Raw genomic sequence first — 18,479 nt, forward strand, 5'->3', positions numbered from 1 at the left:
AAGGGCAGATCTGTCATTTCCATTATGTACTGAACATAACCTATAAATAATAAGAGAGTGGCGGCGGCAGACCTGTTAGAATCTGTCCCTCCTTTCAACCTCTTGTGTTCTCCTGTTTCTCTTCTATTCCATCTCCTTTCTCTCACTTTTTCTTCTGTTTTGTAAACCTAAAACCTATTATGATTCAAGACTGATTACAGTCTTGATCTTCTACTCTCTGTGGTCTTGTACCTGAAACCAGAGATCATCTAAGAGGTGTGGGATCATTTTTTCAAGGCTGCTGGGCTGAGTTGGGTAATGTCTTATTCAGTTAAGGAGTTGCTGTGCTGTTGGGATGTTCAAGGTCTGAAGAAGAAAGGAAAGATTGGGTGGAAAGCTATTCCTGCTGCTGTCCTTTGGTCCATCTGGGCTGAAAGAAACAATAGGATTTTCTGTAACAAAGTGAAGAACTCAGAGGGTCTTATTCACTTTGCTGTTTGCAAACTAATTTCTTGGGTCTCTGTGAATGCTGAATTCAAGAATCTGAATGTATCTGAGTTGTAAGGAACACACTCCATTTGGAGTCTGTAACCTGTAACCTGATCAGCTTTCCCAGCCAAGCCTAGTGTGGCTTGGGAGCTGATGTAATAATATTTGTGTGATGTTTTTAATAAAGCTTTACCTTACCTTTCAAAAAAAAAAAAAATCTGTTAAGAGCTTCCACCACAATGATGAAGAAGAAAGGGAAGATGGGTTCACCTTTTCTCAGCCCTCTCTTAATAGCAAAGAAGCCTCTAGGATCACCATTCACCAAAATGGAAAGATTCACTGCTGATAGGCATACTCCCATCCACTTTTTCCATTTGGTCCCGAAACCCATTAGGAGATATTGCACAAAACTCCATTGGATGTGGTCATGAGCTTTCTCCATGCCTAATTTACAAATAATACCTGGCGACTCAGCTTTGAACCTTGAGTCAATACATTCATTTGCAATCAAAGAACCATCCAAGATCTGCCTCCCATCTACAAAAGCTCATTGGGACGGGGAAATAATGGAACCAAATACTTTTCTTAGCCTGTTTGCAACGACTTTGGATATCACCTTGTAGATACTTCCATTGAGGATATGAAAGTATTCATTGTTGCCTCGGCTAGAAATTCACTGGCATGGAAGTGATGAAACACCGCCATCAAATCATGCTTAATGAAACCCCAACACTTCTTATAGAAAGCAATGGGAAAAACATCTAGCCCCGATGCCTTATCCCTGACCAATTCTTCAATTGCCTGACAGATCTCACCTTCCTCAAAATGAAGGCTATCCAGCTCTGGTCTAACCACATTGTGAGCTGCAAACATGGATTTGTAAAATTTAACTGTAGCCTCTCATGCCTCCTTTCCATCCTTTTGTCAATTACAATTTGAGAAATGGCATTGGTTCTCTGCCTGTCACTTGCTATCTTATGGAAAAAGGCAGTACTGTTGTCCCTTCAGCCACTGAAACCTTGACCTTTACCTCCATCAAATCTCTTCCATATATATGCTGTATTTTTTTTTTTGATAAAAGATAAGGTAAATTTTTATTCAAATGAGCCAAAAATGGCAGATTACAACCAATGCCCCTAAGACAAGGAGCCGAAACTCACTTTAACAACTACAATACATCATAGCTCAAGAAAATTCCTAGATCTCAGCTGAGAACAGAGGACTGAAGCTTGAAGGTCCTTCGCCGCAGCCACCCAGGAAACTAGCTTGCCAAAAGCAAATGCAATCAAGCAATCTATGCTAGAGGCCTTATTTTGAAAGATCCTTCTGTTTCTTTCCGTCCAGACTGTGCATAAGATGGCTGCAGGCAGGACACTCTAAATGCATTCCACCAATTTTGAACCACCCTTCAGCTCCCAACTCCATATCATGTCCAGCACTGAATAAGGCATACACCATTGCAGCCCTAACCCCGATAAAAAGTGGTTCCATATTGCAGCTGTAACCGAACAGTGAATGAACAGGTGCATGCCATCTTCATCCACTTCCATATATATGCTGTATTCATTCCTTGCCAACTCTCTCAATGACTTTTCTTCCCCTGATAAATCTCCAACTTCCTCTTTCTCATCAAAAGACTAAATCTTTTCAAGATTAGCCTTTTTCCTTGTCTGAATGCACCCCAGCTCTTCCCTGTACCAGGCCTTTATTTGCTGCTTTAGGTACTTCAATTTGCCCCAAAAACGTAAGGCAAAGGGGGCCTTCCTTGGGAGCTTCTCTCCACCAAGCCTCCAGTTTTTCATTAAAACCAGGGACTTCAAAGAGCATCAGTTCCAATCTGAAAGGTGTATCCCTTTCTCTGCACATCACCCACCTTTAAAAAGATCGGTCTGTGATCTGAAGTTGGCCCAGGGAGGGCTTGGTGGGAATGGGATAAAGAGCCATACATATCTTTCCACATGCTATCTACCAGGAATCTGTCAGTTTGTTGATTGTTTCCTGCTATTGTGGTTTTTTCTCTCTGGTCTAATGCTTTCTCTTTTGGGGGCTGGGACATATCCCCTTTTCTCTAGTCTAGGTGTTGTGTTTCCAGATGGGTTTCTTCCTTATGCTGTTGGTAAAATGTTTGGAGTAGCTTTCTTTTTGGTATGGTGTTTATTGTATATAGTGTGATGTGAAATTGGTAGGATTTGCTGACCTTTTCCTTTATGTTCATGAATGTGTTCTTGGTAAGTCTGTTGTTAATGATAGGTGCTCCCAATAGGTACCTGAATTAGCTTGAATTGGGATCGCAGACATGGCAAATTTTGGATTTTGTCCTGAAGTAGCTGCAAATTTGGTAAGGATGTCTTTAACCTTCAAACAGGCTGGATTTGTAGTTTCAGCAAATATAAGACAATTGCAAGCAAATTGCAATATTGAAATTTTTGGACTTCCTTCCCCTGCTTTACAGCCAATGGAATTTCCTGTCTCTAATGATTCTTTCTCAAGCTTTTTTGCTAGGGCTTCCACATAGAGGACAAATATGTAGGAGACTGTTCTAATGCATTCTATAACCCACCCGACCCATCTCTCATGAAACCTAAATTTCCTTAGAATTCTTTTTATGAATTCCCATCATAGGCTTTCTCCATATCAATTTTGCAGGCCAACATGCCAGTTTTTCCTTTTTTCCTTCTCATTGAATGTATCATCTCATGAACAATTAGGATGTTATCATTTATTTGTTTGTTAGGCACAAAGGTGCTTTGATATAGAGAAATAATTTTATCTAAGAAAGCCTTGGTTATGTTGACCAAGATTTTTGAAATAATTTTGTAGATAACATTGCACAAACTTATGGCTCTGTAGTTATTAATTGTTTCTGGGTTCCCATTTTTTAGGATGAGAGCTATAAAAGTTTTATTCCATATACAGCACAACTTCCCTAAGTGAAAGAAAGCTCTATCTTCCTTACATATTAATTCTTTAATGATGTTCGAATTTTGTTTTTTCAAAAACAAAGCATTTAAGCCATCTCGACCAGGAGCTTTAAGGTCATTAATTGATTGGAGGGTCTCAAAGATTTCTACTTCCGAAACCTCCCTAATGGTTCAATTATTCTGGTCCTCTATAATGTAGTTATTGATTTTCTCAATAAATTCATCAATCCCACTCGTTCCTTTAGTCTGAAATCTTTGCTTAAATTTATCACTAAGGTAATTTGATATCCCATCCTGATCCTCAATCCTCTCACCCTCCTCGTTTTTGATAGATACATTTTTTTTTTATGAATGAAGTAATTTACTTATTAATTAATCACATAAAGTAAGAGTTACAAGCATCCCAAGAAGAGGCACGAGGTGCAACCTTTTCAGAAAAACTAAATAAGGATTCTCAAATACAATCTGAATAAGTTACAAGGTCGTCCAATACAGACAGTCCCTAGAAACCCCTTGTTTGGCTAAAGAATCAACTATAGCATTTGTCGATCTGCTCACCCACTGAATACCAACTGTCATATTGCTAGTCAGCCAATTCACTTTTTTAAGGAGATCTCTATAACCCCAAATGGCAGAATCCGGTTTCAGGAGCCACCACCTGTGAATCGTCTTCAATTAATAAATGCTCCACCCCAAGCTGGTTTGTGATCTGAATCCCTTGTACAGCAGCTAGTATCTCTGCTCTTGTAGAGTCTCCCACTCCCACTGGTCCTGAGAATAAGGAGATAATGTTGCTATCCTTATTTCTTAGGACCCCTCCTATACCCGAAGGTCCTGGATTACCCTGGCTACTCCCATCAAAGTTCAGCTTAATGACTCCTTCTGGAGGAGGTGTCCAATCTACCGCTCTTCTAATCCTCCTAGTAGAGGTATTAGCCACTGCTAGCCAATTTCTCCAAAGATCATCAAAGGAAAAGTCAGTTAATAGTTCTAAGGTTTTCACCCAATGGATTGTCCTTGTCAAAGTGCAATCCTTCACCTCAAATAGATTCTTTTCCTTTCCTAAGAAGATTTTGCATTCCTTTCTTCCCAGATAGCCCACAAAAGATCTTCTCTGATACATTTCCACATAATTCTCCCTTGTCGTGTGTGCCACCCAAAAATAGATGGATTAAACAACATACTCACATCGGATGGAAGGTTCCACCTGTGTCCAAACAAAACAAAGATCCAATTCCATAATGCTACAACAAAGGAACAAAATACCAATAAGTGTTGACAATCCTTATTCTGAGCTTTACAAAGAACACACCAGTTAGGGGAAAGACATAAGTAAGGTTTCTTCTTTTGCAAATTTTCCAGAGTATTGATTTTACCATAGTAAACTTTCCATCAGAAGGCAACAATTTTAGGGCGGGGGGGGGGGGGGTAGGTCTAGCCCAAATTTCTTTAAGAGGAAACTCCCTAGGAGCTGAGTTGAAGCAAAGGGATTTGAAGAAAGATGCACAAGAAAAGGAGCCTTTTGGGTTAGGGGTCCAAACTCTTCTATCAGGTTTAATACGATCCAAGCAAGAGTAGTAATTCAGAAACTTTGATGACATTCCCACAAACGACTTGCTTAGAAAGTGGGAGGTGGCTGATTCTTCTCTTCCAAGAGTTGTTATTAGGCCAGTTTGGGTCCCATCTCCTAGTGGGTTTTTTAAACTGAATTTCGATGGTAGTAGTGAGGGGAATCCGGGCCCTTTAGGTATTGGAGGTGTTTTTTGGAATGAGGAGGGAGGAGTTATTGCCCTTTACTCAAGACCAATAGGTGTGGGAGACTCCTTGAGGGCAGAAACCCTGGTTGTGATGGAAGGGATCCAAAAAGCAAAGGAGCTTGATGTAACCGGTTCCCACAGACGACACCAATTGATGTAACCGGTTCCGGTCACGTATCATTTTTTCGTTATATGTCAATTTTTTAGCTAATTACCTCATCATCTAGTCTGCTCTCATGTGGTCGGTGACTCAGAGGCTGAAGTGGAGCTCCCTGGTGGCGAGCTACCTTGATGCCGAGCTCCCTGGTGGTGAGCTACCTTGATGAGCTGCCTGGTGGTGAGCTACCTTGATGGGCTGCCTAGAGGTGAGCTACCTTGATGGGTTGCCTGGAGGTGAGCTACCGGGTGGGCTACTTGGCTTTCTAGATGAACTTCTTGGTGGTGAACTACCTGGTGGCTAACTACCCTGTGGTGAGCTACCTTGATGAGCTGTTTGGAGGTGATAAGAGAATGAGAGAGCTAGAGAGCAGAGGTTACCCATCCCCTTTCTTTATCATGCCTTTGCTCCTAGGGGGTGAGGTCTTTATATATTGGAGTCCTCATGGGTTAGGTGGAGCAGTTCTTGGATCCTAGCTGTGATGGGACTGGCTTGCGTGTTAGGTGGGTGAAATGCCATCAAACGGTAAAAATGTCCCTTCCCGTCAGAACTGGGGAGTGGGTGAGCTGATATAGTCGTTACAAGTCACAACTCGTAAAATGCAGGGTACAGAGGTGTGTTCCTCGAGGTTGTTAGGTTGGCGCCTGTGTCAGGCCGCCAGGTCGGTGCCTGGGCCAGGCCGCCAGGTCGGTGCCTAGGCCAGGCCGCCAGCTCGTGCCAAGGCTAGGTCGCGCCAGGTGGGACACCATCAACTCAGCAAAGGCAAGTTGTTGTCAAAGTGGTCCCGGGTGTTGCCTAGTTGTTCTGAGGTGCTAGGCTACAAGATGGCGAGTTGCCTAGTGGCGAGCTGCCTGTGGCAAGCTCGAGCTGTCTAGCTGTCAAGGGGCTGCACTTAGTTGGCATGAGGTGCCAGGTGTCACGATGTCATTGGAGGGCCAAATCCACCCTCATCAGAGCTCAATATAAGAAAGTTGATCATATAAGGGGATTTGAAGTTGGTAGTTATCTGGCCGCAGAAAGACGAGACTGGCTAGTGGAAATTTGGGGGAAGTTTAAGTTTTTAACTCAGGATATATAGATCAAGTTGCAGTGGGTTAAAAGGAGTGCAAATGCCTTTGCCGATGTTTTGGCAAAGCAAGGGATCAACTCTTCTGGGATGTTCTGTAATTGTTGTTCCCTATTGTCATCTCGGAGAGAGTTAAGAGAGTTTATCTCTCTCCCAGATGTTCTCTTGTATCTTCTTCATTATTAATGAAATTTCAGGTTATTGATATAAAAAAAAAGAGTAGTAATTCAGAAACACAAGCAGACCTCTCATCCTTTAACCCCCTATGAAAGCCAAAGTCCCAAGATAACAACAAAGGGAGAACCAGATTAGGAAAAAACTTAGAAATTGCATCTTATTTATAAAGTGAAAGAGAGTAGAGAGAGGGGAAGAGAGCTTTGAGGGATTGGTTACCCACCCAAACATCTTCCCAGAACCGAACTGAAAAACCAGAGCAAGCTTCGTACCTGATTAGGCTGTGGAAACGGGGAAGAATGCTATGAATAGCCTTCCAAGGTGTTGTGAGAGTTGCCTGACGAGATACCCCAGCATCCCAACCATCTTCTCCGTAGCCATGAATGCTAGCCACCACCTCATGCCATAAGGTGGCTGCAGTATGAAAGAATTTATTGTTTCTCTCCCCCAGCTTAACCCAGTTAATTCTTGACTTTTGAGCCCAATAAGCTTCTTCTATAGCAAGAATATTATTTAATTGTTTCTGGAAGGCACTCTCTAAATTCAAGAGAGATCTATTATCATTCTCCTCTACCAACCGTTTCTGAACATCCTCGAGGGAGTGGAGAATATTTTGTTTGTTTTTGAATATGTTGCCAAAAGTGCTTTTTGTTCCATTTTTCCAGGTTAGTCACTACATTGTTTCTCTTTTTAACAAACTGCATTGCTCTAGATCCTGAGACATCTAGATTCCATGCTTGATTGGTTACCTCATATAAGTTGGGGTCTAGGCACCACATCAATTCAAACCTGAAAGGTTTTGGTACGTTAACTTGGGGGGAGTCTGTATGAAGAATAAGAAGGGTGTGATCAGATGCCAAGAATTGCAAATTTTGAGGGAGGGTGTTTGGAAATAGTCTCCTCCATTCATTATTAACAAGGGCCCAATCTATAAGCTCCCAAATGGTTTTATTTTTCAAAGTGTGTTGTAAACCCTTTATCTCTAAATCCATTAAGCCACACTCAGAAATGAGATTATTGAAATCCCTCGTCTGGCTTGCATTGACCTCCCTACCCCTTTTATTTTCTCTTAATCTGAACGAGTTGAAGTCCCCTATTAGACAACAAGGCTCATTTATAGTTTCTGCTATATCTTTGATCCAATCCCAAACTTGCCTTTGCTCTATTTTATTGGGGGTGCATAAACAAAAGTGCACAACCAAAATTTATTTGAAGAGATTTCGTTGATAGTAACATGCACTAACCTTTCATTAGAGAAGATAATTTTCTGGGGGCGTATGGGTCTTATGGGACAAGAATATTTGCAAGGTCCTATGTTGATTCAGTGTCCATTTTGTGCATCCATTTTTCAGAACTATTTTCACATTTATTTTCCAAGTCAAAATTCATAAAAATATTGCACTTCTTGAGGTATTTTGCAATATGCAAACACTCAAGGTTGTTCTGTTGCACACCACTAGTGAATGATTTACTTTGCTTTCTTCCTACTGAATTTCTTATTTTCAGGTTCTTGATGGGGAAAGAGGGAATGAGTATAGGAGAAAGTTATTACCTTCATATAAAGCACATAGGAGGAAATTCTCCAGACAGTTATCCACAACACAACGTTTTTCAAGGTTTCATATTGGAAGTTCACATCATGTTATCATAGACGTCCTTGAGAAGTGCAATGTCCCGGTGGGTGAATGTTTCATTGTTTCTTTTCTTTTTAATGTAATTTTTCTTTATGGTTCTGTAAATTGAAGCAGCTTTAGCAAAATTACTTCAATGTTCAATCATTGTTGTTTAGACAACAGGGTACCCATGGAGGGTTGCCTCACTTATGTGCCTAGCTATTTTGTATGTGGTGCTATAAAATATTTTTAAATTTATTTTTGAGAGTATAATAATAAAATAGACATTATAGCACTAAATTATTCATTTTGTGGGTTTACATACTAGCTTCTTTGTATTATTTATATACTAAATTCTCTCCCTCCTTTATATAGTAATTCTTATCATTTATCAAAAAATACTAGTTTTTTATTATTTTCTTTTTTTATAGGATTTAATCAACACTCATGTTTTTTGATGAGTAGAATGTTGTTAACATTAATCAACACTCATGTATGCTATCTTGAATCTTTGAAGATTTTAAAACCTGAACCAATGAGGAAGAAAGAATTTAAACTTTTGTGCCATCAATGGTTCTTTTAATGTGAAGTTTATAGTTCTTTTGTGAAGATTATTGATAATCATTAGTGGAGGATGATTGATTATTGCAATGGAACCTAGGGAATTACTCTATACTCAGGTTTTTTTTGTATAAAAAGTTCATTTTCTAGGTAACTAGGCAACAAGGCACCCCCTGTCACCTAACCTCACCTTGGCACCTTGAAAAGTATGTCTTGTGATAGTTTTCTGATTTAGGATTCATGTTCTGGAATATTAAGCCTACACATCAGTGTAAAAATAGAAAATCATTATCAGTTCCAGCTCATTTGTGTCCATGATGTAAGGGATGTATAATTGCTAAAACACCTTCCACCAACCTCATATAAGAAGACACAGATACCCTTAGCATTCCTATCTTTTTTTTTTTATTGGTTACTGTGACTTTATTTATTAATTGTGAAAATAACGTATGGTATATACAGGAAGTATTTGTTTCATCCCACTTTTTAATCTAGTATTGCTTTCTAATCCATGGACCTTCCCTTCTAATCTACATAACAGTAATGTTCATTTTCCCTAGGATTGATCTCTTGAAAAATTGTGTTATGTTGGTCCCTTGTTTAGCCAATACATCAGCAATGCTATTTCATGAATTTTAAATTCAAGTGAAACTAGCTCCTACCTCCCTAGCTAGATGTCTGATTTGATAAACCCAAATAGTTTGGATTAAGGCTGAGCTAAGTTGAGTTAAACTGAAACTTGAATTACTTTGATGACCTTACCAAGTGGCACTACTGTATTTCTAAATGAAATAATATAGCAACTAGATAGATATAAATTTATTTTGTCAAGAGTACAAATGCAAAAGACATAAGAACAGGAGGATATAAATATGAGGGCACAAATGCAAAGGGAAAAATGTTTTCACCTGCATCTAGATATTTCAATAAAGACTGTTTTTCAATAACTTTTTGACAGCTAAATTGAGAACATTTGTTGACTAAAAATAAAAGAGGGAAGACCTCATTCTTAAGCTACGGTTATGATGTGCTAGGACAAACTAGATTTGGATGCCTCCAATAAACAGTTCCACAATATCCTTGGGCTTCATCGTTGGTGGTGGAAAACTAACCTTAATAAAAAGTTACCCTTACCAAGCCTCCCAATATCTTTCTCTTGATGTACCCCATTCCTGCTAAGGTGGCTACTAAACTGGACAAGTTGCAAAAGAAGTTCTTATGGAAAGGAACAATGGAAAGAAAACAATAAAATTCACCAAGTGTACTGGACAAGAATCTATCTCCAGAACCTATTGGCAGCTTGGACCTGCAAAGGCTGAAGGATGTGAATATTGCTCTCCTAAGCAAATTGGTGGTGATAGCTGGTGGCACCAACTGATTACAGCAAAATATGTTCTCAGCACAGGGGTTGGGACACTAGACCAGTCATGGATGAATACTGCTTTTGGCTCCAGAGCCAGATTGTGATTTTGGCCGGGCTGCTGGTTTGGAGACAGGTTACTAGCTGAATCTTCATGCCTTTATACCATTGCAGAAAACAAGGAGTTAATCAGATGTGGCCAGGTATTGTGTGGTCGTCCAAATTCAGGAGAAATCTCAAAGATTGGTAGATTGGGCACTTGGTGGATATGCTCAGTCTCCTTGTGAAACATCATCAGCCACACTTAAATACATAAAACAGCAGAATTTGAAGATGGGACAAGACTGTCATTTTCTTTGTAAAATCTCATAAGCCATCAAGCACCTTCTTAGTTGGTTTCACCTATAAAATTATTTGGGTGCCTAAAGTTCCCTTTGCGGTGGCATTAATATTGTTTACTGCTGCCCTTGGAAAGTGCCTAACCAGGGACAAACTCATCAGCAAAGCTATTAATCTCCCCTCCACGAGCTGCATTTTCTGTAATTATGATTTGGAGATGGCTAACCACCTGTTTGCACATTGCTCCTTTCGTCAACAAATCTGAGCTCATTTTCTAAGCTGCCTCAATGTGAGTTGGGTTTTCCCTAAAACAACTTGTGATTCCTTAGCCAGCTTGGATATAGGTGGACTGAATTGAAAAGTCAAAATGATATGGTACATTATTCTGGATGGAAAGAAACAGTAGGATCTTTGAATCCAAAGAAATGCTGTTGGAAAGATCTTGTACTGGGCCTCAGTTTTCTACAATGCTCCTAGTCCTATTTCTGTTTGGGTTTTCCCTAAAACAACTTGTGATTCCTTAGCCAGCTTGGATATAGGTGGACTGAATTGAAAAGTCAAAATGATATGGTACATTATTCTGGATGGAAAGAAACAGTAGGATCTTTGAATCCAAAGAAATGCTGTTGGAAAGATCTTGTACTGGGCCTCAGTTTTCTACAATGCTCCTAGTCCTGTTTCTGTTAGCACCTGATCTCCTTTCCACTGTAATTAGTATACTTTATGTAATCATTTTGTGAGACCTTCTGAGCTGTCAGTTACTCATTATAGGGTTTTTTTCTGTCTCATACTTCACTATATAATCAATCATATCTTACCTTCTCAAAAAAAGAGAAAAAAAAGAAAATGAAAATGAAAAATGCTAAACTTGGTGCTCAACTTTAATAATTTGTAGGGAGATAATCCAGAAATTCTGGATTTCACCAATAAGGTCTCTATAGAGGTTCACCCCACCAGAAGAAAAGCATGTATTTCAAACCACAATCAAAAACATAAGCTTGGAGAAATGTTCTTGAATTCACTCACAGAGGTTTATCTCATAGATTTAGCCTTCTGCAAAAAATATAAAAAAATCACATAGATTAGCCTCCACTCAAAGAAGAATAGGGATGGACCACCAGCCCATGGTTCATGGCTTTGGTTATGATTGATATCTCTCAAATTTAGAAAGCTATTAAATATGTGACAATGTGAACACTCAAACTTTAGAATCTCCTACAATTTACTGAAGCAAATTGAACTAAGGTGGTGTTTGATAACAATTTTCAGACCTCTGAAGTCTGAAAATGTTGCTTTTCAGACGCCACCTATGTTTGGGTTGAGTCTGAAAGTTCAGATCTGAAATGCATTTTTAGATCTGAATTTGTAAGAGGCAGGCCAATGACTTAATGCACTCAGACGTTTTTCAGGCTGCGTTAAAAGACAAAAATGCCCATCAATTTCCCTCAGCAGCGGCGTTTCCCTCTCCCTCTCCTTCTCCTCTCTCTCTCTCTCTCTCTCTCTCTCCCCTTGTCTTCCCGCCACCACCGCTGCAACTCTCAGCAGCGGCGTTTCCCTCTTCCTCTCCTTCTCCCTCTCCCTCTCTCTCTCTCTCTCTCTCTCTCTCCCCCTGTATTCTCACCACCACCGCTGCAAAGAGTTGTAGTGGCATTCAATTTCCCACACCTTCTCCCTGTCCCCCTCTCTCTTCCCTTGTCTTCCCGCCACCGCCGCTGCAACTCTCAGAAGTGGCGTTTCTCTCTCTCTCTCTCTCTCTCTCTCTCTCCTTGTCTTCTCACCACTGCCGCTGCAAAGAGTTGTAGCGCTATTCGATTTTCCTCACCCTCTCTCTCTCTCTCCCCCCGTCTTCCCATCATTGTCGCTGCAACTCTCAATAGCGGCGTTCCGGTTCCCTCTCCCTCTCCCTCTCTCTCTCCCCCTCCCTGTCTTCCCACCACCGCCGCTGCAACTAGCAAAAGCAGCGCTCGAATTTTATTCTTAATGATTTATTATTATTTTAAGTCTTAATGATTTATTTTTAATTTATAAATTTATACGTATGTCCAATTTTATTCTTATTTTATTAAATTATTTTTTATAATTTTTATTTGTATTAATTATTAATTATTTGAATTTTTTAATCATTAAATAGTTTAATAGGTTTAATATAATAATTTGATAATTATTAAATATTTTTTCATTGCATCATGGACTTAATTACTATTTTCGTTATTATTTTAACTTTTAATAATTTATTTTTAATTTATATATTTAAATTTTATTCTTATTTTAATAATTTTTAAATTTTTTACAATTTATCATAATTTTTTCATATTTTTCAATATTGTTTTGAATGTAATAAATTATATTTTACGAAATAGTACAAATTGAACTCAAAATTACAAAATAGTATGTTCTAGGGGTAAAATAGCAAAATTAAGGAATTTCAGATGCTGAAGGTTTGATCCAACACAAACAACCTTCTCCGTTCAGAGCCTCTAAAAAGTCGAAAAGCATCTATGTCTCTTTTCAGATTTCAGATGCCATTAATATCTTTTTAACTTTTCAGATTTATCAAACGCCACCTAAGAAATTTCAAGATTAAGATAGAAGGTAAAGGTTCTTACACTAAGTGGTTTGGAACATAGTAGGATACCAAAAGTAAAGGTTCCCTTAGTATACCCAATGCTCTACCACATTTTGAGATCATGCCCCTGATTTGTGTTTTTAGAATCTCTGGATATGTAATTTGACATACCTTCCAAGTGCCAAAACCAAAGCACTTCTGCATGTTTTAACATAGGGATGATTTTTCTTCACACTATTTGGCATTGATTTTTTTCATCCTTCATGGGGGTATTGCCTTGCATTGCAACCTGGGTGACCAGGGTTCTAATCTTGGAAACAGCCTCTCTGTATGTGAAGGGGTAAGGCTGTATACATCTGTCCCTCCCCAGACCCCACATTGGTGGGAGCCTCGTACTCTCTGTATGGGAGTATTGCCTTGCATTGTAAATGTAACATGGCTTGATAAACATGATAAATACCCCTGCACTAACATATAGCTACAAGCATAAAACTATGTGGAGACAATCTGTGATTCTCTCCATTAGTAGGCTAAAAAGTTGTCAATAGGAATAGGAATGCAGGTCTTGGTTTTACATGCTGAATTTTTTATGGCTAACAGTTTTAGTTTAACCTATTCAAGGATGTAACTGCAAAGTAATGCAGGTCTTAAAAATTGAAGACCATGAAGCAGATGATGTAGTAGCTGCTTTAGTAGAACAGGTTTTGCAAAGAGGATTCCGAGTTGTTATTGGATCTCCTGATAAAGATTTCAAGCAGTTGATATCTGAGGATGTGCAAATTGTGATACCCATGCCAGAATTTGGTAGATGGTCCTTCTACACATTAAAGCACTACATAGCTCAATATAATTGTGATCCAAGCTGTGATTTGAGTCTTCGTGAGTACAAAATTCTTTACCTTATTTGTAATGATGAAAGTATTTTGTTAAATATGTCCTTAATGTAATACTATTATCTTTTTTTTTTATCAAAAACTGATGGGCTTCATTAAATAAAAAACAATTAAATACAAAGAGTGGAGGGGAGATCAGTTTTCTTAGCCCCCCCCCCCCCCCCAAGAGATGAAAACAAAAATTACAATATAGCCCAGAACAAATTGTTTCTGCCCACTCCATACTTATCCACAAAAAGAAATTGTACTTAAAATAAAGTGATTGCAAGAACTTCATTATAGTTGTTGGATACTTGATTAGGGTGTCATGGGTAGATTTTAATATTAAAAATATTTAAGCTTTTGTCTAGACCAAATTATTTCAAACAAAATAATATTGTTTTTTGTCCCAGACAAAACAAAATGTAGTTGTAGGAAAAGGAGAGAAAAGCAAGGTTTCAGGTCAAAAACTTGTATTTCTCAATCAAACTTGACTGAATCATCACAATCACTGGGGTAGAATTACAAGACCTGAGGTCTTGTAATTTCAATCAAATTCTCATAGCTTTTACTATAGCCTTATGAAAGGTTTACAAACCCACTCTCTACAAGACATTTCTTCAGGGTCATTGCGGACTTGGTGTTAAAAAATTGAATTCAAAAGAAATGAAGAACTATATTTTTGAAAAATCTAGAATTTTCTAGTTTTTTTTGTGATCAACTCCTTTAGCTAGAGAATCTGCCTAGTAATTTTTGTGATCTTTTAATGCAAGTGAACAACATTCATGTTTGGCCAAATCAAGCTTCTACAAGACAATACTGCATCCCAAGGAGAGAATGCTACTCTGCTCCAGTGTAGCCTATGGTTGCACAAGATGTTTCATTCAAGCTAGAAAAACCATGTGGTAGACCTTCAAAGCAACACAAGGTTCTTCTTTGAATTGCCCTTTTTTGTTCTTTTAAAGCCCACAGAAGGAACAGTTCACATCTTTTCAAGAAGTTCCGTTCCTTGGAAGTGGTGTTTAGAGGAACTGGGACCAAGTTGGTGAATGGGCCTCTTTTAAGGAGTTACAATTGCATTAGTATCTTCTGTTTTCTTTTTTCCCTTCTTTCCCTGTCTACATTTTCATTAGCTGAAGTGTTATTCTTGATGGGAGTAAAAGCAAGTGTATGCTAAACATAGGATAAAAATAACCATCATAGTTTTCAAGGCGTCTAGGCAATTCTGGGCGACACTAGGGCGCCTAGTTGCCCAGGCGATAAAAATTTTATAATATAAAAAACTGACATTTGGTTACTAGTTTTATATACCATTCAGCATGTATGTTAATTGAAAAAATAGCAATTCTCTTTATAGCATTAAATTTCCTCTAAAAATGTGGCAAATCATCACGTTTAAAAGATAAAAATCATTTACATATATTAATTTCATTATTTTCAAAAATAATACTACTATAATAAGTATTTAATAGAGCAAATTCATATTAATTAGTAGCTAAAGAAGGTTATTATGATAAATATTCAAGATGGAAAGTAAAATAGAAAAAAAAAAACAAGGATGGAGTTTTTGTTTTATTTAATTAAAGAGAGAGAATAGAAAAAAAAAACTATATTATTCTATTGTTTCTTTCCTCTTTCTTTTCTTTCGTTTTTTTCTCTCCTCAAAACCCTTTGATCTTTTAAATTTTGATAGTAAAACATTAAAACAAAGTATAATTGATATATATATATAGCATATAATAAAATGTATTAACACATACATTAATAAGATGCAGCAATATAAAAGGTGCCTGCCTTGTCACTTTTGTTGCCTAGGCAGGCGCTTAGTCGCCTAGGAGGGTGCCTAGTTGCTAAAAGTCAAGGCGTTTGGGTAAGGTGCCCAGCCAAGGGCACCTAGTCGCCTACATTAATAGCATATAATAAAATGTATTAACACATACATTAATAAGATGCAGCAATATAAAAGGTGCCTGCCTTGTCACTTTTGTTGCCTAGGCAGGCGCTTAGTCGCCTAGGAGGGTGCCTAGTTGCTAAAAGTAAAGGCGTTTGGGTAAGGTGCCCAGCCAAGGGCACCTAGTCGCCTAGGCGACGCCTTGACAACTATGATAATCATCAAATTGTGAAATGTCTCCTTAAGATAACTAAGTTAGGAACTTTGTTTCTTAATCAAGGAGGTGAGACTTCGAATTTTCCAGGCTTAATGTGAAAACAGAGATTAAGTAATATTTGAAGTGCTAGCATTGTTGCCGAGGCTCAAGACTACAATGGCCTTTCCAAATAGCTACTTCATGGTGGAGTTGGTAGCTTCTGCTTGAACAAAATAATTGTTGGGTTTTGGAGGTCCCTAGGCATCTTGCTAGCTTATTTGTTGGGTTTTGGAGGTCCCTAGGCATCTTGCTAGCTTATTTGTTGGGTTTTGGAGGTCCCTAGGCATCTTGCTAGCTTCTGCTTGAACAAAATAATTGTTAAGGGCCTGGACATATTTTATAACACAGTACAGTGTAGGGGGCTAATAGTCATGTTGATAATTTTGGCAAGTTTTAACAATCAAGAAAAAAGAACTCCACATTGGCAAGATCTGGTGTAAATAGACAACTATTGAGCATGATGAATTGTTTCTCATTCTTTCTCAAATACAGTTGTGGTGAGAAATAAGGTTACACATCTATCTTATTAAAATTTTCAGGCTGCAGTATCTCCTTTTTACATCTATTATGTTCTTTTCCCTTCCAATTGTAAATCTTGTCTGGTTACATCTTGCATATAGTTCAAATTTATTTAAAGGAAATATACATTGATGATCTCCTTGAGGCATTTCCTGATGTCATTTTACTTATTTCCCACTATTTGTGCAAAGTTGAAAAAAATTCCATGTCACATAAACCTTTTTTATCTATGATATGTCTTGTAGCTGTCATACAACTAGTTCGTACAAGAGAAGAGAACACAGTTCTGAGGTGTAAAACAGAACCAATCGACCCCACCACAAGAGCCAACCATTATATATATATATATATATATATATATATATATATATATGAAATATTAGATATTTATAGAGAAGTCCTTGCAGGACTAAGGACTAAGAAGGAAAATACAGTACACCAGAGACTATAGAGTATGATACATCAATGGGACTCTTCACACCCCCCTCAAACTAATGCAAAGGCATTAGCATCAGTTTGCTCACAAGGAATAAATGTTTGGATCTCGTCATGGCCTTGGTGAAGATATCAGCAACCTGCACATCGAAGGCAACATGAGGGAGAGAGATAGAGCCAGCAAGAAACAAGTCTCGGATAAAGTGGCAATCCACCTCAATGTGCTTCGTCCTTTCATGAAAGACAGGGTTAGAAGCAATCTTTATAGCACTAGTGTTGTCTGCATACAAAGGGATAGGAGTTGAGGAGTGACCAAGTTCCCTAAATAGAGATTGAAGCCAAACAACTTCACTGCATACAGATGACATTGCCTTGTACTCTATTTTTATAGATGACTTGGAAACAGTTTGTTGTTTCTTGCATTTCCATGAGATAAGAGAATCACCCATGAAGACACACCACCCAGTAGTGGAACGACGTGTTTCGAGGCAGCCTGCCCAATCTACATCAACATAGGCCCTCAATTGGATAGGGGAGGACAAAGAGAAGAACAGTCCCTATGATAAAGTGCCCCGAACAAAGCGAATAATCCGATGTATTATGTATAGTAGTCAAATGGGGTTAACGGGGAGCAGAGACGACCCAACTTACAACCTGAACCGCATGTGAGATGTCAAGATGAGTCATAGTGAGATAGATGAGAGACCCCACAACATGTCAATAGAGCGAGGCATCAATAAGTAAGGAACCTTCTACCTTGGACAATTTAACATTCAAATCCAAGGGAGTATCAACCTGTTTATCATTAATAAGGCCACCCAACTTAACAAGATCAGAGGCATACTTGTGTTGGCAAATGAAATATCCCTAGTGGCTTTTTGAACTTCAAGTCCTAAGAAATTGGTAAGGAGACCCAGATCCTTCATGTGAAAGGGACTGTGAAGGAGAGACTTGAGGTCCTGAATTCCCTCTATATCACCTCCAATCAACATGTCATCCACATACAAGAGAAGAATCATAATACCCTAGGATCTCTTTCGAACAAAGAGAGAATAATCAAAAGCACTCTGGTTATACCCAACTTTCACAACAATGTCCCTAAATTTTTCAAACTAGGCTCAAGGAGCATGCTTCAGCCCATAGAGAGATTCCTTCATTCAAAAAACGAGGGAAGGATCACTACAGTACCCCAGAGGGGGTTTCATATATACTGTCTCTTTGAGATGCCAATGTAGGAAAGCATTTTTCATGTCCAAGAGTGTGCTGCAGAAAGGACTAACAGAACACGAACTGTAGTGATCTTGGCCACAGGAGGAAATGTCTCCTCACAGTCAATGCTATACTCCTGTGTATAGCCCTAAGCCACAAGTCGAGATTTGTATTGGTCTAGAGAGCCATCAAATGTCAATTTGATAGAGTAAACCCACTTGCTCCCAATAATAGAGCCATCAGGAGGAGTTGGGACAAGGTCCCAAGTGTCATTCTAATGCAAAGCTTGAATCTTTGCATCCATGGCATCTCTCC

The 18,479-nt window shown here is 38.6% G+C and overlaps 1 protein-coding gene across 9 annotated transcripts in view; it reads left to right on the plus strand.

The window, feature by feature from the left end:
• LOC148852457 (5'-3' exonuclease family protein) overlaps positions 1-18,479 on the plus strand; it is a 49,522-nt gene that overhangs the window by 19,084 nt on the left and 11,959 nt on the right. For 4 of the 9 annotated variants that reach the window (XM_088947856.1, XM_088947855.1, XM_088947854.1 and 1 more), the window contains exons 2-3: positions 8,050-8,220; positions 13,627-13,861. In XM_088947856.1, coding sequence (XP_088803982.1) covers positions 8,050-8,220; positions 13,627-13,861 — 406 coding nt within the window. Of the gene's footprint in view, positions 1-2,731; positions 2,807-8,049; positions 8,221-13,626; positions 13,862-18,479 lie in introns of all 9 variants that reach the window. The other 5 variants (XM_088947860.1, XM_088947858.1, XM_088947861.1 and 2 more) reach the window with 2 other exon arrangements.

This window comes from Nelumbo lutea, chromosome 5 (assembly GCF_056320005.1).
Source record: "Nelumbo lutea isolate HS-2025 chromosome 5, American lotus-T2T, whole genome shotgun sequence".
Lineage (NCBI taxonomy): Eukaryota > Viridiplantae > Streptophyta > Magnoliopsida > Proteales > Nelumbonaceae > Nelumbo > Nelumbo lutea.